We start from the raw sequence: 25898 nt of genomic DNA on the forward strand, positions 1-25898 counted from the left end.
GGAATATACAACTCAAGTGATCTGTATTACAGATAAATGCATGACAATTAAAAAAGGAAATTTAGATTGGCTGTAGGATGGGAAGTAATGGGAAGCATTAGCTGTTTAAAATATTACAAGAAACATTGTTCCGTGAGACTTTGTCTGGTAGTACGGGCAGCGGATGACAAGAACATTACAGTATTTTATTAAACAACACCAGAGAGAGAGAGAGAGAGAGATATGTAAGAGACAAGTGTGTGCCGGCTATTTCAAATTACGCGGGGCGGGAAAGTGCCTGCTGCGGAGGTGGGGGGGGGGGGAGGTGCCACGCTGTGGAGGAGGAGGAGGGAGAGGGTGCCACGCTGTGGAGGAGGAGGGAGAGGGTGCCACACTACAGAGGAGGAGGAGGGAGGGGGTGCCACGCTGTGGAGGAGGAGGAGGGACGGGGTGCCACGTCGTGGAGGAGAAGGAGAGAGGGGGGTGCCATGCTGTGGAGGAGGAGGAGGGAGGGTGTGCCACGCTGTGGAGGAGGAGGGGGTGCCACGCTGTGGAGGAGGAGGAGGGAGGGGGTGCCACGCTGTGGAGGAGGAGGGAGGGGGTGCCACACTACAGAGGAGGAGGAGGGAGGGGGGTGCCACGCTGTGGAGGAGGAGGAGGGAGGGGGTGCCACGCTGTGGAGGAAGAGGAAAGAGGGGGGTGCCATGCTGTGGAGGAAGAGGAGGAGGAGGGAGGGGTGCCACGCTGTGGAGGAAGAGGAAAGAGGGGGGTGCCATGCTGTGGAGGAGGAGGAGGAGGAGGAGGGAGGGGGTGCCATGCTGTGGAGGAGGAGGAGGAGGAGGAGGGAGGGGGTGCCATGCTGTGGAGGAGGAGGAGGAGGGAGGGAGGGGGTTCCACGCTATGGAGGAGGAGGAGGAGGAGGAGGGAGGGGGTGCCACGCTGTGGAGGAGGAGGAGGAGGGAGGGGGTGCCACGCTGTGGAGGAGGAGGAGGGAGGGGGTGCCACGCTGTGGAGGAGGAGGAGGGACGGGGTGCCACACTACAGAGGAGGAGGAGGGAGGGGGTGCCACGCTGTGGAGGAGGAGGAGGGAGGGGGGTGCCATGATGTGGAGCAAGAAGGCAGTGAGGTGGGAAGGGGGGGGGGGATTGGGGACGAATGCGTGTAGGTGTGTAGTGGCACATGCACGGGTGGAGCTTGGTGGATGGGTTGCCGTAGTGTTGGGTGGAAGCAGGTGTGTGGGGAATTTTCCCAGCATGAATTTATTTGATTTACGCAATTTAAATTATTGACTTATTAGTTTACTTTAATTTAATATTATTAATTAAGAATGGACTGTATATATAATAGTGGAGTTTATTTTGCAAAGTGGACTTTACTGAAAGTTTACCCTGCTGGGTGTTATCCTACTGTCAAGTTTGGGGGTATACGTACATAGACTATACTACCAATAGTAGATAATAAATAAATTACTAAATTAATGTTAGTACAAGTGTTAAATTGGGTAGTTAAAGATAAATATCTCTTAGCTAGCGATTAGAAACAGCTTAATAATATGCACTGGACATCCTTCTATCCCGTGTATGAACCTCGTTGGACATGGTCTGTAATGGTGACCGGGATGCCTATGTTACCACAGGCTGACTCCATGTTATTTCTTCCTCACTAGAACTGCATCTGCGGGGTACCTACTAAGTAATAATCTGACCCACTACTATACACAGCATATATATATATATATATATATATATATATATATATATATATATATATATATATATATATATATATATATATATATATATATAGTATATATATATATATTATATATATATAATATATATATATACGGCAAGAAATCTATATTATGGAACAAGAGCTTACCCGTTCCGTTCCGAGTAGTTCTCTAGCATCATACCCGGGCTACGAATATATAATACACTTGGCCAAGAAAAAGTAATATATTATACAAGTAGACCGGGAACAATACTTCCCAAAGTAGCAAAATCTAAGGTTTAGCGGACTAATATTGTTTCCTATATTACGAAATTCGCGAGAAGTATGGATGCTGCGAGCACGTACTGATTCTTGATGAGAGGCGGTACGTGGGAGCGTCTGGAATGCCCTGCGCACAATGGCGTCTCGCTTGGCGTCTCCCTCCTCGACTCGATGTGGATTTGTCATTACCGACTTAGGGAGGTTGATCTTGGATTTGATTGATACTTAAATCTAGTTCTAATGAGTAATTTTTTATCCTGTTTAACCCTTAGACTGAAGGTTTTGTTTTCATTATAGAGGTATTGTGCATAAATAGTGGTTTTCCTTACTTGGCAATATCCCATTTTCTCTGAAAAGCCACTATACTATATGTTTCCTATAATGATTATCTCATGATTATTAGTGGATTAGTAATATTAGTATGTCCTAACATAACCGTTTTGGCTTGGTATGTTAGGGGTTAGTAATTTCGTGTTGGAATTTCCGACAAGGTGGACGGACTCCCGAAGGAAAGTCGGTTTGAAGGGGAGGATGTGTGGAGTGAAGGCTTACCGGGTGGAGGGAACTCTAGGTAGAGGTCTAAGCGGGAAGGTGTCTGATTTGTGCACCTGTAGTCAGGCAAAATTTCACAACGTGTTTAGCTTGACGATCGGGTGCATCATCCCTAAAGAGCTGGCATCATGGTATGTCATTCAACAAGGATCAAGAACACATCTTAACAATCAAGTCTAGTTCCTACAATATGGTGCTGCATTGCACAGTCTAGCAGCTGTGACCACTAGTGAAGGGGTTAGGTACCTGTCCCTCACGGGTTCATTGCCCTACTGTCTGTACTTCCTCATAATACTTATATTTATTGTCATGATTATAAGTGGGCATAGCCTAGGCTTACTTAAGGTGATAGTTGTTCCGGGACGTTCCCTCCATACTTGAGCATCTGTACTTAATAGGATATGATTGATAGATAAAAGTAAACCAGTGAGATAAAGAATAATGAGACTCTTGGGAGTTAAAGAGGATATATTGTGAGAAAGAGTCAGAACTCGATGTTCCTCCTCTTGGACAAGGTGGGGAAATGCCCAGGAAATGCAAGGTGCTTGCGGATCTAAAATGTCCAAGAGAAGACGGTGTGGACCAATTAGCGTCGTGCAAGAAGTGACGTCACACCAAGAAAACGCTGATGATAGGCGGTGAACTTGGCAATTCACCTCCGAGGACGAGCGGTGACGGACTTCCTGTCTATTGGCCTGATCTTACCTGGGCTTGTTTCGATAATTTTGAAGCTTATGAGGAGGCCGAACCAGGAATAGTTAGGGCCGTGATTCCCAGGAAGACTGTGGCCCAGGATCATCCTCGTCTGTAGACGGATTGGCTGGGATGATGTGGTGAAGGCCTGACACATCTCAGCCACCGGAACTTGACCCACTGAGTTTATATTCTACCTATGGAACAGTAATTCATATTGTTATATTATTGCATTTCAGATATCATAAATGTTATCACCAATGTCTGTGTCTAAAGACCTGCCAATCAGGTCTCATTTAAAGTGATTCAGATCCACATTGAATATCAAGCTATTTATTTTGTTTGTTTTTCGTTTGTGATCAATGCATATATTGATCACAGAATACTTGCTTTCCAGTACAGAAACGCTGTGGGTTTCTGTTCTGGGAAGAGGGAGTCATAGTGATCATTGTCCGATCCTGGTTGACGGGTCCAGCATAACGCCCACACCAGTAATGGTTTGTACCACACATTCATATATAGCTGAGCATTGTTCCCTTGTACACTGCATATTTAGTTCAGCATATAATGTAAAATTAACTTGACTTTAACTGCCCATGCTTCAGGGGAAAAAATAATAATCTGTTGCTGCTGTAACAATTAGCTGGTTTTATCTACACAGGTGATGTCAGGGGTGTTGAAGTGCGGGCTGGTGAGGGCCGTGGGGCGCCTGCCACCTGCCCTGTCCCGTGCCCTCGCAATTACAGCGATACCTTGCCAAGCAACAGCAGCAGCAGCAGCAGCAGCAGCAGCACAGAAGGCGCCAGTTGCAAGACCAGTCTCACAAGTGCCGGGACCAAGAGCTTATCCTGTGATCGGTGTTCTTCCTTCCGTGCTCTTGGACAGATGTACGTCACTGTGGCCAGACCAAGTGTGATGCTTACATATTTTATGTTTTCTTTTCATCAATTTCTATACTAAAACATATCCCTCAAATCCATTTTATTTTGAATCTCTGACTTCCACAACTCTCTGATGAGGCAGCTTACCACTGAACTATTTATGAGTGTAAATTTACATAGTAGTTCTCTTTCATTTGAAATAGGAACTTAAAGTAGTGAATTAATATATATCTATTCCACAGCCTTCACTCCCAAGTACATTCACCTGTTCATGCAAAAGATGGCTCAGAAATATGGCCCAATTTTTCAATTATCGTTGCCATTTAATCCGCCGATGGTGGTTGTGGTTCGACCAGAGGACGCTGAGGCTCTGATAGGCGCCACCATGAACAACCCCTTAAGACAAGGCTTCGGTTCCTTACAGAAGATCAAAGACGAGACGGCAGACAACTACTTTGAGAATAAAAATGGATTATTGTTAGAGTAAGTATCACTTGGTCAGTAGTGTAACTGTGTTTCACCAGAACAGGTGTCAGCTCTTGGTCCCTGCCTTCCAACCCTCGGTCACTTACTGCTTCTTATTATTCCTTCTCTTGAAGCTGCGAATGTCTTCAGACACTTGCCCATCACTCAGGAGAAGGTCCTCACTGTCTTGACGAACTTAACTAAGACATTTCTGTTATTCGTTTGTGGCTAGTTTCCAGCAATTGAGACTACCAATAACTATCCATTTTATTCTGGGTCATTCATCTATCCTTCTATCGAACCATCTATCAATCCATCTCCTCCCGTTCTCATTGACACTTGCAAGTTGCAATTCTTTCCCTTCTGGGTCACCAACAGTACGTTATCTTGCATATATTCCATCAGTTTCATATTACTGTTTTCTTTGCAAATGAAATTATAAAATATCATAGATAATTTTTTAATAAAGCTATATGATCTATAAATGAATTCGAATATATATATATATATATATATATATATATATATATATATATATATATATATATATATATATATATATATATATATATATAAACTGAATAGAGCTTAACCATCTTTGATTTTTTATACCTGCATTTGGGTGAGGTGATATGTTACAACAGTTTCGGATGAGGTGAAAACAAACTTTCACCACAAGACAGAACACGACACAATGGGTATTGAATGGAAGTAATTGCAGAGGGCCTATTGGCCCATATTTCTTGATGCTTCTATATTGGAGCGGAGTCTTGAAGTGGGTAGAATATAGTTGTGCATTAATTGGCTGTTGATTGCTGGTGTTGACTTCTTGATGTGTAGTGCATCGCAGACGTCAAGCCGCCTGCTATCGCTGTATCTATCGATGATTTCTGTGTTGTTTACTAGGATTTCTCTGGTGATGGTTTGGTTGTGGGAAGAGATTATATGTTCCTTAATGGAGCCCTGTTGCTTATGCATCGTTAAACGCCTGGAAAGAGATGTTGTTGTCTTGCCTATATAAGGAGTTTTTTGAGGCTTACAGTCCCCAAGAGGGCATTTGAAGGCATAGACGACGTTGGTCTCTTTTAAAGCGTTCTGCTTTGTGTCTGGAGAGTTTCTCATGAGTAGGCTGGCCGTTTTTTTATTTTTTAGTAAATCGTCAGTGGTATCTTCTGGTTTTTGTCTGTAGGGATAACGTTTCTATTAACATTATCTTTCAGGACCCTTTCCTCCGTTTTATGAGCTATGGAAAAGAAGTTCCTGTAAAATAGTCTAATAGGGGGTATAGGTGTTGTGTTAGTTGTCTCTTCAGAGGTTGAATGGCGTTTCACTTTCCTTCTTATGATGTCTTCAACGAAACCATTGGAGGAGCAGTTGTTGACTAGAACCTGCCTTACCCTACAGAGTTCTTCGTCGACTTGCTTCCATTCTGAGCTGTGGCTGAGAGCACGGTCGACATATGCGTTAACAACACTCCTCTTGTACCTGTCTGGGCAGTCACTGTTGGCATTTAGGCACATTCCTATGTTCATTTCCTTAGTGTAGACTGCAGTGTGGGAACCTCCGCTCCTTTCCATGACTGTTACATCTAGAAAGGGCAGCTTCCCATCCTTCTCCATCTCGTAAGTGAAACGCAACAGAGAATTCTGCTCAAATGCCTCCTTCAGCTCCTGCAGATGTCTGACATCAGTGAAAAGTAACATAAGAAAGATCGAGAAAATTCGTGTTAGAATTATTAATCTTACTTTTTCGGTCATATTTAATAATATATATATATATGTATATATATATATATATATATATATATATATATATATATATATATATATATGTATATATATATATATATATATATATATATATATATATATATATATATATATATATATATATATATATATATATATATATGTTGTACCTAGTAGCCAGAACGTCGTACTCGGCCTGCTATGCAAAGCCCGATTTGCCTAATAAGCCAAGTTTTCCTGAATTAATATATTTTCTCGAATTTTTTTCTTATGAAATGATAAAGCTACCCATTTCATTATGTATGAGGTCAATTTTTTTATTGGAGTTAAAATTATTGTAGATATATGACCGAACCTAACTAACCTCACCTAACCTAACCTAACCTAACCTAACCTATCTTTATAGGTTAGGTTAGGTTAGGTAGCCGAAAAAGTTAGGTTAGGTTTGGTAAGGTAGGTTAGGTAGCCGAAAAACAATTAATTCATGAAAACTTGGCTTATTAGGCAAACCGGGCCTTGCATAGTAGGCTCAGAAGTGCGTTCTGGCTACTAGGTACGACATATATATATATATATATATATATATATATATATATATATATATATATATATATATATATATATATATATATATATATATGGCACAACTCTCCTAAACACGAGAGTTAAGTATACAACTTTAGAACACTTTCCCACCAGGGGACTCGAACCCTAGCCAGCACAGAAGCCTTCCAGCAACTGGCATAACAGGTACGCCTTAACCCGTTCCACCACCCGCTCAGACACTTAAAAGAGATGGTAATTTCGGAGTATTTAAATACCCCAAAGATCAACACCTCCCAAGAGCACCAGAGCAAGTGAGGGGTCATTTATACGTTAATTTCATCAAGTCCCTGTTAATATGGGAAGACACAGTGTCTCTGCTTAAGGCACAACTCTCCTAAACACGAGAGTTAAGTATACAACTTTAGAACACTTTCCCACCAGGAGACTCGAACCCTAGCCAGCACAGAAGCCTTCCAGCAACTGGCATAACAGGTACGCCTTAACCCGCTCCACCACCCGCTCAGACCCGCTCAGACCCGCTCAGCGGGTTAAGGCGTACCTGTTATGCCAGTTGCTGGAAGGCTTCTGTGCTGGCTAGGGTTCGAGTCTCCTGGTGGGAAAGTGTTCTAAAGTTGTATACTTAACTCTCGTGTTTAGGAGAGTTGTGCCTTAAGCAGAGACACTGTGTCTTCCCATATTAACAGGGACTTGATGAAATTAACGTATAAATGACCCCTCACTTGCTCTGGTGCTCTTGGGAGGTGTTGATCTTTGGGGTATTTAAATACTCCGAAATTACCATCTCTTTTAAGTGTCTGAGCGGGTGTTGGAGCGGGTTAAGGCGTACCTGTTATGCCAGTTGCTGGAAGGCTTCTGTGCTGGCTAGGGTTCGAGTCTCCTGGTGGGAAAGTGTTCTAAAGTTATATATATATATATATATATATATATATATATATATATATATATATATATATATATATATATATATATATATATATATATATATATGACCCATACTGAGGAACAGTATGGGTCATATATGCATTACCGAAGAACACCTTGTTACTGACCTACGTTTCATTCCCTCATACGTACATTTCTGCATAGTTGTATGCATCATGTGTGATGGATACTGTTTCACCTCCTTCAACACGCTTCCAGATACTTTCAGCTTACATTAATTCAGTATAATTAATATTGTCTTAATTAATAATTATGAAAAACAAGAACATAATTAATTAGATGTTTTATATTTTAGTGATTGTAGATGTTTAGTCATTAGATGTTTTAGTGAGTCATTGTAGATTATCGTTTCAGAATGTCTCAGGTGCTTTTTTCATACCGTTATGAGGCTTTCTCCTATTCCATATCTCTGAAATTGTTCGATAACTTTATTTCTTCATTACACGTTATTTTGAAACATTCCTATAACACAGTCTCTCACTAAATTGTTCAGTCGTCTATCAGAAGATACTCAGACTCAATCTAGAATATTTAATGTAGGCTTTCATTTAGAATCTCTCAAAATCTTGATATATTCCTGTTGGGTCATTCTTTCTTGCGTAGTCCGGTTACTTGACTATTCAAAGATTTTCTGTTCAGGAAATTATGGTCTAGTTTATGGAAATTTTTTATCCTTGGATGCTATGTCTGTCGCACTCTATTCCTGTGTTGCTCTTACTTCCACACCGCTCACTAGGTGGTGGAATTATCACATTATCTTGTGAAGTATTAGAATAAGGAATTTAGGCTGAGGATGCCATCTAAACAAAGCATCATCTCCCTTGTGGAGAAAATCGTGAAATAAATCTAGGCCAGCAAACTCAGGTTTGCATGGGTGTGTGGATTGCGAGTTCGACGTATCATGGACAGTTTCAGTAGCAATAGTTTATCAAGAAAGAAAGTTTGACGTGCTAGGATTATGCAAGACCTTAAACGCAATTAAATAAGAACTGATAACATCAAACTCATTCAGGGATTTTTTTTATTAAGATATACAGATGGGCAGATGTACATTAGGTACATCTGCATTTGTGCAGTTACCCTAGACTATATGAAGGGGGAGTACAGTGTGTCAAAAAGCTAGCTACGTGATGCTAAAAAATCCCTATCACACAGGATGGTTAGTCATACAGGGCCATATGTTCAGTATCCTGCACTGGCAAATTTTGGGTACACCTGTGAAGATATCTTCAAGAATACGAGAGTGAATAAAGTAGTTGCAAAGCTCCAGGTACCTCATGCCAACTGGTCTGAAAGGTCTAATAAATGGGTTCTCGGTGATGTAGTGTGCGAGATCATGCCGCAGTTCCTGCTCACAAAGTTTGCACCTGGAGTGCTCAGGATTGGGAGATCCGTCACTTGTAGCCACCTGCCACAGGTAACAGTAACCCAACCTGATCCTGGCAACCACTGTGTTTCACAGTCTGGTGGACGTTTTGTGCTTCCCATAGATACAGGTTTCAGATCTGAACAAATCATAGCTTTTTATACTAGTACTTTCAGGTCGTTTGGAGTCATTTGTGGAGAAATTTCTTTCCTATCAGACCTGAGTGTTTGGACCAATATAGTTTTGACAGTAGAGATGGGGATACCTAGATCTAATTCAACTTCATCTATGTTGCACGGTAATTTGGCTGCAATGTCTGTCTCATTATGATGGGTTATATTCATGTGTGATGGTATCCATACAAAGGAGATTCGAGACCCTTTACTCTGTGCAGCAATTAGGTCATTTATAATTGGTTGTATGAGGTTCTTGCTGTCGATCTTCCAGGAGACGTTTTCGATTGCTTGAAGAGCAGACTTTGAATCACAAAATATTATTCCTCCTCCAATGTTTTTTAATGTACTGGTAGCTAGTTGTAATGCTGCTAGTTCTGCTTGTGTGGAGGTCAGCCAGTTGGTTAACCTGACATTGACAGTCTTTGTGCCAAATATTATTTCTATAAAACCTACATGCTGCTGCAGTCCGTCCAGTAGAAGATTGGACTGAGCTTTCGGTGTAGACACAGTGCTGGTGAGATCTTAAATTCTCGATGAGAGAGGCAAATGTTTCGAATGTGACAGCTTTGAGAAGAGCAAGATTCTCATTGTCTTTCTTGGTGACAGGTGTGTATGATACGTGAATGGTGGGGTACAGATAAAGAGGAATATCAGAGACAGGTAGATTGCACTTAAAAGGAATGTTGAACTTAATGAGATTGTAGGCATTTTTTCTCAGCCATGAATCATAAAAAGAGTGAGTTGGTATGTCGGCACCAGTCAATAGGGTGTTAACAGCACTAAATAATTTGTCTCTGAGCAATGCTGGAGATGAAGGGTCTCTCATGACTTTAAGGCAAATGGTCGTGTTGACTTGCATAATTCTCTCTGGTATGGTTGGAAGCTTCTGTTCTTCCCTTATGTTGATGATTCATGTGCATCTTGGGGCACCAAGAATTATCCTCATGGCCTCATTCTGTACTACTTCAAGTTTGTCCAACACAGAGGAGGGGAAATTAATTAAGTGCAAAGCATTATAATCAACGAGAGATCTAACAAACATCATATAGAATAGTCTAGCATATTTAATATTGACACCAATATTCTTACCTGTAAGTGTTTTCAGTGGTTTTAGTCTTTCTTTTTACCTACGGTGTAGATCGTTTACAATGTCACTGTTAATACCAACCTCAAGGTATTTGTACTGCCTACACGTTTCAATGTTCTGATTGTTGACCTTAAAAGTTATAGGGACGTTAACATGGATATAGTGTTGATTCTATTGAATGATGTCCTAATTAAATTTTACACGATATACTTGTTATCTGTTTGTTCTGAATTACAGTATTATTAACAGTATATGGGACTCAAAATATTTTATACATATTTTAGCAGACCTATATGTGTTTTCTTTAATTATTAACAGAAAATAATTAAAATATATATTAATAATTCTAGTAATATATAGTACTAATAATTCTAGTAATATATATAAATAATAATGGAAATATTCGTTTGTTCAAAATCACTAATCTCCGAAAGTTCTTCACCAATTGCCTTGAAATTTTCACACAACTTTCCATTCTCATCCGAGCGGATTTTTATATACATACTATATAGATGTGACGTAGGTGACGGGAAAAAACATGTTTTTTGAAAAGCTCTGTTTTTCATGTGTTTTTCATGTCAGGGAAATCTTCGAAACCTCTTTACCAATTGCTTTGAAATTTTGACACAACATTGTTTTCGAATAGGCGAGTGTTTTTATATACCAACTATATACATGCCTCACCTGTGACAGGGAAAAAAACATGCTATTTTTTTTAAAACTTCGCCATATGTAGGACATAAGAGCAACACACGTTGTAATCTCCAAAAGTTCTTCACCAATTGCTTGGAAATTTTGAAACAACGATTCCATTCGAATACGTGCGTGTTTTTATATACATACTATATAGATGCCACACCTGTGACAGGTGAAAACATGCGTTTTTTTTTTTAGACCTTGCCATCTGTTGCACGTAAGAGCAACACACGATATACAAAATATGTTACGATTCATTTCAATATTCCCGATTGCATTGATAAATTTAATTTTCATAGATTCTGATGGATTTTCATTTTGATTTAATTGTTTTGTGTGATGTTGCGTTGGAATTTAGCTGTGTTTTTACCATACCGTTCATTTCGTAGGGTATAGCTTATATGTTTTTTTTTTTATTGTTTTTACATTTCGTTTTTTGAAATGTTCTTATCTTTCAGTGCAATTGGTGGTCAATTTGAGCTGTGTCGATTGATCTGCGTTTGAATTGAAATATTTTGTTAGTGTTTTTTGTTTTTGTTTTGAAAATAAGAAAAGGGACAACACGTTTATTTCACAGCTGCAAATGTGCAACAAACAGCCTATGAATCCACCGGCTACAACGTTAACTGCTTTCTTCACGTTGTCAAAATGACGCGTTAGCGAAAACACTGCTGTATTCGGAAGTGCCTACTGTAATACACATAGAATGCGGGTAGAAAATCATTTGAACGACGCAAACGAGGAGAGCGAGTCGATAGGACAACTTGGCATATTCAAATAAACTACGATAGGCAGACTGTACACCGTGCATCCCAATCAAGATGAATGCTTCTTTCTTCGCATGCTGTTGGTAAATGTGCCCGGTCCAACGTCTTTCCAGCCATTGAGATTTGTCCACGGCATAACTTATGCCACTTTCCGTAGTACATGTCAATGCTCTTAATTTATTGGAGAACGACCGACACTGGGATGTATAAATTAATGTCGCGTCCAACACGTCACATCCAAATCAAATTCGAGCATTGTTTGCTTTCATATTGACCACCTTGCTCCCCTTCGTCTCCATCAGAGTTATGGGACTCTTATATGGGTTATAAATCGCACATGGCTGAAGATATTATCCATCGATTACTCAAGGAAAATTCAAATATGAACAAAGATTTTACATCATAAATCTACAACGAAGCGTTGATAATGACTGAAGATTTGTGCTTAGAAATCGCGAACAAAGTTCTAAATCAATTGGAAATGCCATCACCAAATCGATCTGCTGCTGCTTCGTTCGATGTAGAATTGCGTCGTGAACAAAATTACATCACAGATGATCTGTTGTTGTATGTGCAGTAAACATTCCTAAAGCTAACGATTGAGCAAAAAGGGATTTACAATCAAATAATTCAAACTGTCAATAACGGACTTGGAGATATCTTTTTAGATGCGCCAGGAGGAACTGTAAAACCTTCCCAATTAGATTGATTCTGGCAGCATTTCGGTACCCAAAATGGCATAACCTTAGCTCTTGTATTGTCCGGAATAGCTGCGACATTGCTACCAGGTGGAAGAACTTCTACTTCGGCTATGAAATTGCCATTGAGCATGCAATTCACTGAAACTCCCACGTGCAACATTTCCAAAGCATCCGGCATGGGAAAAGCATTGCACAATTGTAAACGTATTGTTTGGGATGAATGCACAAGTGGCCCACAAAAATCGCTCAAGGCTCTTGATCGATCATTGCAAGATTTGCGTGGAAACATTCAGACCATTTGGGAACACATTAATATTGCTTGCATGGAGATTTCAGGCAAACATTACCTGCAATTTCTCGATCGTACACCAGCGAACGAAATTAATGCTCGCCTGAAACACTCTACTTTGGGGTGTCACAGTAAAGACGTTAAAATTATTACAAATATGCGTGTCTAGCAGCAAAACGATCCATCAGCTGGGATATTCTCACATCAATTTCTGAAAATTGAGAACGGAAACGTGCCTGATTGATCTGACCTCAGGACGAATTTCATTGCCTCATTAACTTCTACAATTTAGTGACGTCAAAAAAATATTTGTTTGAAAAAGTATTTCCCAATATTCAAATCAATTATAAGAATCACGATTGGCTGAGGGAACAATATACTTTGTTCTTGGCTGCAATATACTTGCGGCCAAGAACAAAGACGTCTACGAACTTAACAATATTGTTTCAGTCTAACATTCACAGCGAGGTAGTCACATACAAGTCCGTCGACACTGTTGAGGAAGCAGATGAAGCGGTGAATTATCCAACAGAATTTTTTATTTCACTCGATCTGCCAGGGATACCATCACACGTATGTCATTTGAAAATCGGCGTGCCAATTATCATGTTGCGAAATATCAATCAGCCAAAACTTTGCAACGCCACGCACCTTGCAAGCAGAAAAATTAATCATCAACGTCGTAGAAGCGAATCTTGACAAGGACCTTTGAAAAGTGAGGATGTCCTCATTCCTCGCTTTCCTACGATTCCAACAGATATATCATTTCAATTTAAGAGATTGTAATTTCCAATTCGATTTACGTTTGAAATTATCATCAAGAAAGCTCAGGGCCAATCTTTAGAATTGTGCAGTTTATATCTAGACACGGATTGTTTCTCACAGTGGACAATTATATGTTGCGTGTTATAGAGTCGTCAAACCAGACAATCTCTATATCTCCACAGACAATGGAACAACAGAAAATACTTGTATACCCACAAGCATTGTGAAATTAAACATATTAGAAATGTGCGCTTTCTCTTTTCTTTCTTTTCTATTTAACCAGACTGAGCCACAGCAACGCGGGGCGGGTACAGCTAGTATATAACTTAAATAGCTGAAATATATAATAAAAATAGTTGAAATAATAATAGTATAATAATAATAATAATAATAATAATAATAATAATAATAATAATAATAATAATAATAATAATAATAATAATAATATGTAATTGTAATTACAAAGACTGCAAAATAATACACAAGGAAACCATTTAAAATTTAAACATCTTTTATCTGGCATGTGAACCCATGAATAGACAATTACAAGTAGCCTAACATTGTCTGAAACATTTTGATATTTCCACAGTTTAATGTTCAATATTCATAATATTGATCTGTCAACTGAATTAAAATATATATACTTTGCTTATCTCTAATAATTTTGTACTAGTTGGTTACCAGAGTGCTATACTTGATTGTTCGGCCCATACAATCAATTGTTTCCTTTGAAGATGTAAATGCAGGAAGTGTTTTGGCATAATACCAGCCCATCCTCATGTTTTGGGAGTACTTAAGGGAAGGATGAGGCCCATTGTACATATACTGACGTACAACGCAAATAGAAAATAGAAATCGGTACCACTGAATTAGGACAAACATGAAGAGATTTTCTATGTTGCAAATGCAAACTAAATAAATTGTATAACCTAACCTAACCTTCATGGGCCTAATACATGCTATCTGAGGCTTAATATAATAAAAATGTGTGCTATACTAGGCCTAGAAATATTTACGTTTGTTATTTAGATTATTTTTTTTCGGACTCTATAAAGTGAATAGTTCCAAATTCTAGTATCTAATTGCTTAGTACGTCAAAGATTGTACTGTTATGCAGTTGCACGAACTACTATCTATAAAGTTGGATGGATTGACAGTGCGCAAACTAAATGCACGCTTTGAATCTTCAGAAGTTTAGGAAATGCTGATGAATGTGTGAGAGGAAGTGGTTGTGTTTTCTGGTCTTTATCTATCCATCCATCTATCTATCTATCTGTGCACAACCACTTGGGCTGAACGGTAGAGCGACGGTCTCGTTTATACAGGTCGGCGTTCAATTCCCGACCGTCCAAGTGGTTAGGCACCATTCCTGCCCTCCCCCCCCCCCCCCGTCCCATCCCAAATCATTATCCTGATCCTTCCAAGTCTGTATAGTGACGCTAGCTAGGTGCTTCTCCTAATTCCTCCATTCCGTTCCCTTCCCTTCCGGTCCTGTTCGTGACGTGTTGTAACACCACTCCATCACTTCAGATAATCAGTATCAGGCGCAGTAAACTGTTACTGTTGAAGTTCCTCTGTGTTCTATTTTTTTCTAAAGTTATTTAAGGGTGAAAATAATCATACAGGTGGAGGACACGTGTGCAGTATGGTGCTAGTGCTACTTATACAAGACCAGGAAGCAGTGTAATGTATACACAGGACCAAGAAACAGTGCATTATATATACACAGGACTAAGAAGCAGTACACTTCATATTAAGCTTGGGTCATCAGACAGATGTAACAGACATGTGAACTGTTTGCTCAACATTGACTTTACCAACATAACTTTACGTAACATTTTCTTCAGAAACCTCTTAAGTATGAGAGAAAAGCAGTAAGATAGAAAATTACACCTCATTTATTTTACAAATAAATGTTTCGGAGATAATAATAGTGTTAAAAAGTTTAACACAATTATCAAAAAGTATAAATAAAAGTTTAAATATTTATGAAAATCAATATAAATTAATATCTTAAAAAAATCTTTATTAAAAGATGTAAATACTTAAAAAAAAGACTTAACAACCTTCATGCAGAGGACGATATTAATGTATGATAAATGGAGTCGTGAAATCTGAGATGTTCCACCCAGATGGAACATTAAATGTAAATAAAAGAGTTATTTACTGCCCAGTAGAAATCGCCCTCTTTGTAACTTCGATTTTTTTTTTTATTTATAAAAGAAACCACAATGTACAAACAGAAAACCCACATACAAAGAAAAGCAAGAATACATACAGGATACACAGAATACAGTAATACAACAGTTAAAGAACCCAAACACAAGAATAATCAAAAGTTAAATACACATGATAGAAAGAATATAACAAACCCCAACACGGGCACATAAGACAAAACTAAAATCAGAATAGGACACATAACCAAGGCAAGAAACACAAAGCATTAATAACAGAAAACAGAACCACACAGGGAACTGTAAGTACAAAAACAAAGAACAAAAAAAAAAAACACATGCAAACGACCAGAAGGCAGTAAGGACACAAGCACATGATATAAACCATCAAAACACCAAACACACCACTACATCAGCACAATAGCACAACCAGCCATGCATAAGACACACAGAGCCGGAAGTATAAAACCACACAAAACATATACAGAAAGACACGAACACATAAACACACACGTAAACCCCACACAAGCAAACCCATAAAAAAAAACGGAACACGCAGGAATCGGAAAACAAAACCCCCCCGACCCAGAAACACACACGCAACCCCACCCCACACTCACGCACCCATGCGCGAGCAACACCACAACACACAATAGTCAATGAGGAGGATATTTCTCAGGGAACTTCCACGACTGATATTTCCGCTTATAAGCCACCCATATCAAATACTCCAGTTCTGTAATAGGACGGCCCTCACGACACCGCGGGTACTCCATATACTTGGGGATCACCACATCTGGTGGAAGCGATCGCCTCCAACCACAGGACACCGAAGACGAAGAACCCGTCAGGGGAGGCAGGAACACCACCGCCGAGAAAGCAGGAGATACTGGAACAGCGGGCGGAGGCTGCCAAGGCGACAACACCGCCTCCGACAAAAGCAGGAGACACAGAAGAAATGGCCGGAGACGTGGGGGGCGGCAAAACCACCGCCAACAAAACAGGAGACAGGAAAGGGGACACGGAACCCTCAGAGCGAGCAATTTTTTTCAATACCACCACCAGGTCGCCACGTCCACGCTCAACCTCGCAAGGGGGAACCACCCCCCAAGAGGAACTGGAACCATCCGACGCGGGCGACGCACCCGAAGCATGAGTCACAGACCCCACACAGGCCTCCACTCCCACAGCAGGAGCCACCCCAAGGCCCTCACCATCCACGGGACCCACATCGGCACCAGATGTACCACCCTCGCGCTCCACATAGGAACAGCTCTCAGAAGAAACATCAACACTCACCGCATCCTCACATTTCTCCACCCACGCACAAGGAGGCGAAGCACCCGTATCCATACATGAACGCTTGGGGACAGGCCGTTGGTCATCGGAGCTGTTACCCCCTGGTAAGAGGCACCCGAGAGGAGCCGGCAGCAGGCCGCCCCACAACCGGGGAAACACGACCCCGCAGAATGTCAGCCTCAACAATACGGGGGACGAGAAGGAACAGGTGCGGCCGTAGAAGGGGAAGGGACCAACACAGGTTAAGGCGCCCGCAGGGACGTCGAAGGCGACAGAGGCGCAGAGTCGGAAACAGGTGCAGAAGCCGTCGGAAGCAAAGAGATAGACTGCAAGGGCGGAGCCGCGCTCACCACCACCACCTCGTCATGTTCACCACCTCCCGCACATGCCGGGCCAACAGCCAAGGAATGCAGAACCACCACTGGGTCAGCACGCGGCAGGGGAACATCCCCACCCACTCCATCATGAGGCGACAGGTTCTGCGCCACCAACAGGGTAAAATCCTCTTCCCTGGAACAAATTAACAAGTGCAGCAGCGACTCCAATGCAATCAGCTGCCAGATGCCCCTCAATGCCACAACGAAAACATTGTCGAGGCTGCCCTGCGTAGAACGCCCGCATAGTGTAGCCCATCAAGGTAACTGCGGAGGGAACAGGAGACTTGAGCCGCAGGCCGAGAGTCCGGCTCCCACACGAGACTCTACGCCACCTGCCGGCAGAGACGGAGTTCATCCGAATGGAAACGACAGTAGCAAACTGGCCAAAGTACCGTCGAAACAAAGCCTCCGTGAATTCAAACGGCACACCATGCAGGGCCACATACGTTACAGAGCAGCATCGGTCAGAGATAGTGACGGTACCACCGTCCCCAGGGAAAGGAAGAGAGCGCCCATCGTAACGGGCCACGAAGTCCTTATAGACATCAGAGGAGATAAACTTCACAAGTGCCTAATGGGTGGTCAGCAGTTGCAGCCCGTACACATCGGCAACACGAACATGTAACATATCCAGCAGGACAATCTCAAGGGCTAGGTAAGACGCACGTCCAGAAAATTCCAGACCCACGGTCTCAGAGCGGCGAATAGGGGGAAGGGGGGTCCCCATGGTGCCGACTCAACAACAATGCCCTCCCACACGGAACGCCGAGCAACGACTGGGGAGCACTTGAGGACCACGTCTAGACCCCCTGGCGGTCAGGCTAGCAATACAGTAACTTCAAAATTGTAACTTTTTTTTTTTTTTTTTTTTTTTACATGCAAGCATGCAAGATAAAGACAATAAATACAATAAAATATCAGAGAAAACAAAAACAAAATACAGAAGCAACCGGCCAGAAGGACCGACAGCACAGGACAATAATTAGCACAAATGGAGGAACAGCATACATCAAGACAAATTAAAGAACAAAAACAATAACAAACAAGCAAATAATGTAAGCAAATAAACAAAACAAACAAACACCGGCCAGAAGGACCGACAACAAAACACATCAAAATTTAGAAAATGAAACATAACACAAGACAATGCACACACAAGCAAATCATCAATATAAACAAAGGGAAAATTAAAAAGAAAACAATACAACATGGTAATACAAGGTAATACATGAAGAGAATACACACTCTGCAAAACACAGGCCAATCAGCGGACATACTTGCCCGGGAACAAAGCCCGGGGGAAACGCACATTGAACGCCTCCCAACGTAACCACCCCCAAGGGTCTCGTACACCCACCAGGGACGCCATGTCATCCGGAACCCTAGCTACAAACACTCGCAAGCAGGGGACCCAAATGGTATCACTCCTGACGCGAGTAACTGCCACAATCCCCCACATCAAGGGAACACCCCCACCATGAAATTCCCCCGGCTCGTCATTCAGCAGTAACTCAGCAATCGCCGACCAGTGACTCGGTGGCATCACCGACGCCGGCAACACGTCCCCCAGGTCCCCAACACACACCCTCACAAGAGGGGGCTAGACATAGGACACCACCACCGGGGCACCAGCGGCCACGGGCACACCACCAGACGACTGCAGGGAATCAGAGTGGCGCGCATCCTTCCGTAATGTCACAATCAGGCCACGCCCAGCACCAGCAACCACACCATTCCTGGGAGCGGGAGCCACCACCTCCCACTGCGGAGTATCCCCAGGCGGAGAAGGAACGGAAGGCACCCCCGAGACCTGGGCACCAGTATCAGCAGGCACATGAACCTCTGCCACCACCAACCGTAGAGACAGCGACATATCCGGTTCCACACCGGCAACTCCCAAGGACCCACAGTCACCGAATTCCCCAACATCGGCCCAGGCAGACGACAAACGCCTGGAACGCTTGGGCTCCGGCCGGAGATCGTCAGAGCCGGAAGCGGACCCAAAAACACGGGTCCCACCAGCTGGACGAACTGACGCCCGACGCAGAACGGCAGCAGCCTCCACCACAGGGGGAACTGGCCCACACACAGCAGGAGGCTCCGCAGCCACCCCTGCACCCAGCACATCCGGGACCAGAGGCGAGAACACAGGGCCAGGCGCAGCAGCCGAAGACGAGAGAGAAGGCGGCGGCGCGTCACAACGATCACTAGGAAGGCCTTCAGGAGCAGCGGAGACAGTGACAGGAGCACGTAGACCATCCGATGGCACTGCAAGACCCGGAAGAAGTCTGTAACAATCGGAGGAACGTCCGGCGACGTAGGGGGAGCCGCATCCGCTAACTGAACGCTCACCTCTTCATCCCCGGAGACCTCCTCCAGAGGGAGCGGTGGGAAATCTTCTTCTTCCCGGAACAAGTTGACTGGAGCAACCGGATCCGCAGTGCATCCGGCAGCCTGATGCCCCAACATGCCACACCGGAAACAAGTACGGGGTTGCCGGGCATAATACACCCGCACGTAGTACCCTAAAAGTCAGACAGAGGATGGAATGTCCGACCTCAGGCGCATCCCGAGGGTACGAATGTTCGTCTTCAACCCTGCATATTTTCCAGAAGACAGCTTGTGCATCCTCACACTGACGATGGAGCCAAATCTCTGGAAGAAACGCCGGAGAAGGGACTCAGGGAATTCCATGGGGGCCCCATGGACGCTCACATACGTCACGGCACCACTCCGATCAGATATGGCCACAGAACCAGTGCCATCCAACAACTTCAAGGTACGGCCCTCGTACCGCAGGTGAAATCCACGGTACGCCTCCTCACCGACAAACTTGATGATCACCCGGCGAGCAGTCACCAGCTCAACCCCGTAGACCTCCTCGACCGGGACATGTATCATGTCACACATGACCTGCTCAATGAAAGGATACCCTTCACGGCAGGTAAACTCCAAACCCACGGAGTTTACCCTCTCAACAGCGGGAAGATGGCCGCTCATCGTAAAAGCGCCACGTCAACACCAGGCAGGGACAGCAGGGAGGGTAGAGACACCCACCCCCTGCTGGCGAAAACTGCAACCTCCCCAAACTGCCGGAGCGGTCAGACGACACGTCTGCACCCTACGGCAGCTCAGGTGGGACTCAAAATTGTAACTTGTAGCTTCGGCCTCACTTGCGTGGGGGTCCGCGATTCGAATCTCCTAGAGCCCAGGTGAATGAAATACAAAATAAATAAAATATAAATGTAAATGAATTACTAAATGTTAAGGTGTAATGTAAACCAGCTGGAAGTAGTGCAGTAAAATTACTGTATATAAGAGCAAATATCACTGACAACACACAACATAATGCTCCCTATTGTTACAACTTGTTAGAAAGTTGCTACAACTTGTTACAAAGTTGCTACAACTTGTTACAAAGTTGCTACAACTTGTTACAAAGTTGCTACAACTTGTTACAAAGTTGCTACAACTTGGTATATTGGTTGTTAGGAAGTGATACAACTTGTTCGAAAGTTGCAGCAATGTTGTAGATTCGTCGTGTGTTTGGTAGGAGCTAGGATAACTCACAGCTTCACAGTGATTCCATAGTACCATGAATCATTCGCTAACAGCAAGTGAATTATAGCGCCCACAACTGGCAGCAGGTAGGTAATTGCTGGCAACCCACTCATCGTGAAAGTTTATCTTTTTCCATATATTTAAGTAATAATTATAATGTTATTTATTACGAGGACCAAACCACACATCAGAAAATTATGAAACGACAACATTTCGGTCCCTCCAAACATTATTAGGTCGTGTAAAATGGACCAAAACGTCGTCTTTCTCCATTTTTTGATGTGTAGTTTAGTCATCATATCTTCAGCCACGTTATTGTTTCTCGTCGTCTGCATGTTATTTATTCTTTAAAATGCTGTTATTATATTGTTGCAGGAATGGGGAGGAGTGGTGGAGAGTTCGCAGCCGTGTACAGTCCTCCATGATGAGGGTGAAGGAGGTGCTTCACTACCTCCCTGTCATGGATCAGATTTCTTTGGAATTCATGGACAGGTGATGGACACTTATTCCAGGTGTTTCAAAGTAATATAATATATATATATATATATATATATATATATATATATATATATATATATATATATATATATATATATATATATATATATATATATATATATATATATATATATGTCGTACCTAGTAGCCAGAACGCAATTCTCAGCCTACTATGCAAGGCCCGATTTGCCTAATAAGCCAAGTTTTCCTGAATTAATATATTTTCTCTATTTTGTTTCTTATGAAATGATAAAGCTACCCATTTCATTATGTATGAGGTCATTTTTTTTTTATTGGAGTTAAAATTAACATAGACATATGACCGAACCTAACCAACCCTACCTAACCTAACCTAACCTATCTTTATAGGTTAGGTTAGGTTAGCTGGCAGAAAAAGTTAGGTTAGGTTAGGTTAGGTAGGTTAGGTAGTCGAAAAACAATTAATTCATGAAAACTTGGCTTATTAGGCAAATCGGGCCTTGCATAGTAGGCTGAGAAGTGCGTTCTGGCTACTAGGTACGACATATATATATATGCTTCCTATACAGCTCTACTCAGGGGAAAGGAATCATTTCCTTGAGCTTCACTCCATATTAATGGTACTGCTTTCTTTCGACTCAACCCGTCTATCTGGTCATTAGCAGACTGTCACAACAGATTATGTCAAGCCCATGACGTTATCTTATTTGTGCTAATTCATTCTAATGGAGCCTAAGTAATCTTGATGTTTATATTGTCGCACTACACACAATAATAATTGTGGAAAATTTCAACCAAAATTATAGCATAACATGTCTGAGTAACGTAATATATAAGAGCACCTGGACCAGGCATGCTATTTGTAGAACAAGCAAAGCTCTCTCAAGACACAGTGAGTCCAGTCAGCATATCTTAACCATTTTGTGAACACCATCCCAGGAAGTCCGTCTTAATGGATCCAAATCAGGATATGTAATTACTTATAATAGTTATAAGCATATCATGGTAATACAACAAAATAAATGCAAATACCGAATGAATAATTGTTTAACAAAATATGTTTGGTTGAGGGGTCGGAATTCGAAAATATCAAACTTGCTCAAACTGTATAATAATTTTTTTTTCCATGAGCTACATGGTAAATGCACCAATTTATCCAAATGGATCAACATCGTAACATGAAAAACAAACGAAATAAAAAATAAGTAACTTTTATAAATAGATAACCGTCAATTTTCAAATTCAAACAGAAAACATTAAATTTTCACTAATTTGTCTTATATTCATTATGGTCTAAGAATGACATATGATGATTAATTATTGGTGTTTAATTTACGTTTGGGAGTATAGTTTACTGTAAAAGAAACTGTCAATGTGGCCTTCCAAATATGCCAAATATTTAGACGAAAAAAAGTTATAACCCCAAAAGTTAGAAGTTTATGAATAAATAAACAACACCACGTTTGGAACTAAGAACGTTGCATATAATATGTGAAAATGGTTAGAATCGAACAGTAAATTTCATTATTTTAAGGTCTCAAAATTTAAAATTTAGTTTTTAGAGAAAATTGAAGTGAAGTTATCGACAATGAATAAGGTCGTTCTACATTATAAATTTCCATATAAGTTTTAATAAACATGGCGTGGCATTCGTAATAGAATATGTGAAAGTTGTAGGTCAATATGTGTTGAAATGAAGTCAAGAAAAAATAACCCCTCCATAAAACATAATATAGGGATAAGGATAGTGGGTTAATACGGATAATAAGTATGCTTTATATGTAATAAGGCCCGCATCTGGTCCCCCATTCATTAATACTACCTGAAAAGACAAAGAGAATAAAGTTCGAAATTTGTAAATAAATCGTCCAAAAAAATAAGTCACAACTTCTGCCACCTGGCAGAAGAACTGGATAAGCACCTCCAAAGGATACCTGATCAACCAGGCTGTGACTCGTACGTCAGGCTGCGAGCAGCTGCGTCCAACAGCCTGGTTGATCAGTCCGGCAACCAGGAGGCCTGGTCGACGACCGGGCCGCGGGGACGCTAAGCCCCGGAAGCACCTCAAGGTAACCTCAAGGTAACCAGTGGCTGATTAACATGTTCACCAATTTCTTGCAAGCTTCACATACGTAGTAACGGATATGCATTCTCCAAGACGTAGAAACTACAACAAAATCAGGTCATAAACTAAGGAGACAAAAAAATAAAAAAACTGCCCACCCCCCAAAAAAATTGTTGGATATTAGTGGAACTAACAGATTTTGGAATTGGGCAATGTATTTATATGCTATATACAAAATAAAGCATAATAACATCCTTAATCACTATTATATGTGCTGTTATGTATTATTCAGCAATGATAGAAAGGCATCAGCTGCATAGCCACTTTGTGAACCCTCCTTACTGCTATTCTTCTTTTTTGTGCATCAGGCAGGTGCTTGCATCTCTTTATTACTGCAATATCCTTCAGTTTCAGTAAAAAGAAGTTGTTCTCCTTATCATCAGCACAGTTTTTTTAATTAAATTCGTATAAAATCTATTTCTTAACATATTTGGGTGAAATTTTCAATACGCTGATGGCAAAAAATTGGATTTGTTTAACATTTTCCACAATACTATATATTTTTCAAATATTTTTGGAGACCCGACACCTTAACGAATGTATAAATGAATTCTTAAAACAGTAACATGGTCTATGCAGGGCACCTATATCCATCTTGGGGTGGATTCGACTAGTGTCCAGACGCTGACGCTTGAATAAACATTACTATTCCACCTCATGGAAACATTCCATGGTTCTGCCATGGAATGGCAGAACCATGGAACCATGGAAAAGACATTCTGGTTCCGTCATGTTCGTGGCCTGAAGAGACTGTAAAATTTGTGGCCTGACGAGTTTGTAGGGTCTATGGCCTGAAAAGATTATAGGGACCCCATCCCTCCGCTATTTCCCTGTATCGGGCAGCAGGGGCGTATCCGATCCCACGATCGTCGTCGCCCCTAAATCAACACAACAACAACATTCCATGGTCGTACATGCTTAGTTTTAGCAGTTTTACAACTGTGGAACGCTAGTTGGTGGTGTAAATTATACATAAATGTGTATAAACATTAAGACACATGGTTTAAAGGGTTATAAGTGTGTCTTGCCATAAGTTTTGAGTGGAGTGTGAGTCAAACCTGTCACCTGAAGCCAAGAGCCGACGGAGTCCATTACAACAACACTTCAACATCAGTAGTGAACAACACTACAGCCTCTGGCCCAACAAGAGGGGTTAAATCTTAGTACAATAAGACAGAGTTCGTACCTGCATTTTAATAAACTAAGGGAGGTTGGTGGTGCAGTAACAGGCAGGTGCGGTTATAACATGACCTTACGAGCTCACCTCACTAAGTAAATTACTTGCCACTAAAATAAAACTATACTAACAAGGTTAAGCATATCTAACAAATATCTTATACATTGCAATTGCCTAAAGATAAATTAAAGTATTCATTTGCAATAGATAAATTCATAGCATTAAAGATTTAAAGAATCTTTTCATTGTTTATAATATAATTCTTATGTGGCTAGATACCAGATCAAAAGGATAGGCTAATATAATTAGTAACCATAGCAATGCTAGCTGCATTATACATATTCTTTTTATTTACTAAGTGGTAAAGTGGTGATTTTTCATCCAACAGGTAAATAAAAGTAGCACCATTCCTGTTGGATCAGCCTGAAACTGAGACACTTAGGGAACATAGAGCATAGATACAGTCCACTCTCCCACGAAGAAATCAATAGTTTCCTAGTGGCCTCTTGATATAACTATTATCGCTTTAGACAGTTAAGTTGCTGTTATGTTAGTAGTTAGATCTTTATTTTAGGGAATCTGAAAGTTGAAAAAAAACACAATATCTACTATATAACTCATTCATTGTTATTGTCATCCTTGTACACAGAGATGTACAGAATACACCACAAATTAGTCCGGAAGCTTGTAAATCAGTTAAGTTTTTACAACAAACTATGGCTTGTAATCGGAAGCTGGTAAATGTTGAAATGGAAGCGAATATTGCCTTGCGAACCACAGTCATGCTCATGACACCTGGGTTGCCAGGAAAACACAAGAACAAATGATCGATCTGCAACTGTTGTTTTTAATCAATAAAACAATAATTCCCCCTCAGAATTGCATTGCATCAGAGACAGTTTGCAGAGATGCCAAACTACTTCCAGAATGAGTTATACAAATGGGCTCTTGAGTGTACGTAAACCATAATTTTACTAATTACAAAAGTGTTTTATATTGCATATAATTTAACAATTTAATCAATTAATTAGGATGCTTA

General features: G+C 41.3%; 1 protein-coding gene across 3 annotated transcripts in view; it reads left to right on the forward strand.

The window, feature by feature from the left end:
- LOC123750957 (probable cytochrome P450 49a1) overlaps positions 1 to 25898 on the forward strand; it is a 151446-nt gene that overhangs the window by 58890 nt on the left and 66658 nt on the right. For 2 of the 3 annotated variants that reach the window (XM_069305812.1, XM_069305820.1), the window contains exons 2-6: positions 3617 to 3716; positions 3881 to 4106; positions 4343 to 4583; positions 21456 to 21572; positions 25737 to 25813. In XM_069305812.1, the coding sequence (XP_069161913.1) occupies positions 3714 to 3716; positions 3881 to 4106; positions 4343 to 4583; positions 21456 to 21572; positions 25737 to 25813 (664 nt within the window). In that variant the 5' untranslated portion in view covers positions 3617 to 3713. The remainder of the gene's footprint in view (positions 1 to 3616; positions 3717 to 3880; positions 4107 to 4342; positions 4584 to 21455; positions 21573 to 25736; positions 25814 to 25898) is intronic. The other variant, XM_069305825.1, reaches the window with a different exon arrangement.

This window comes from Procambarus clarkii, chromosome 6 (assembly GCF_040958095.1).
Source record: "Procambarus clarkii isolate CNS0578487 chromosome 6, FALCON_Pclarkii_2.0, whole genome shotgun sequence".
NCBI classification, from domain to species: domain Eukaryota; kingdom Metazoa; phylum Arthropoda; class Malacostraca; order Decapoda; family Cambaridae; genus Procambarus; species Procambarus clarkii.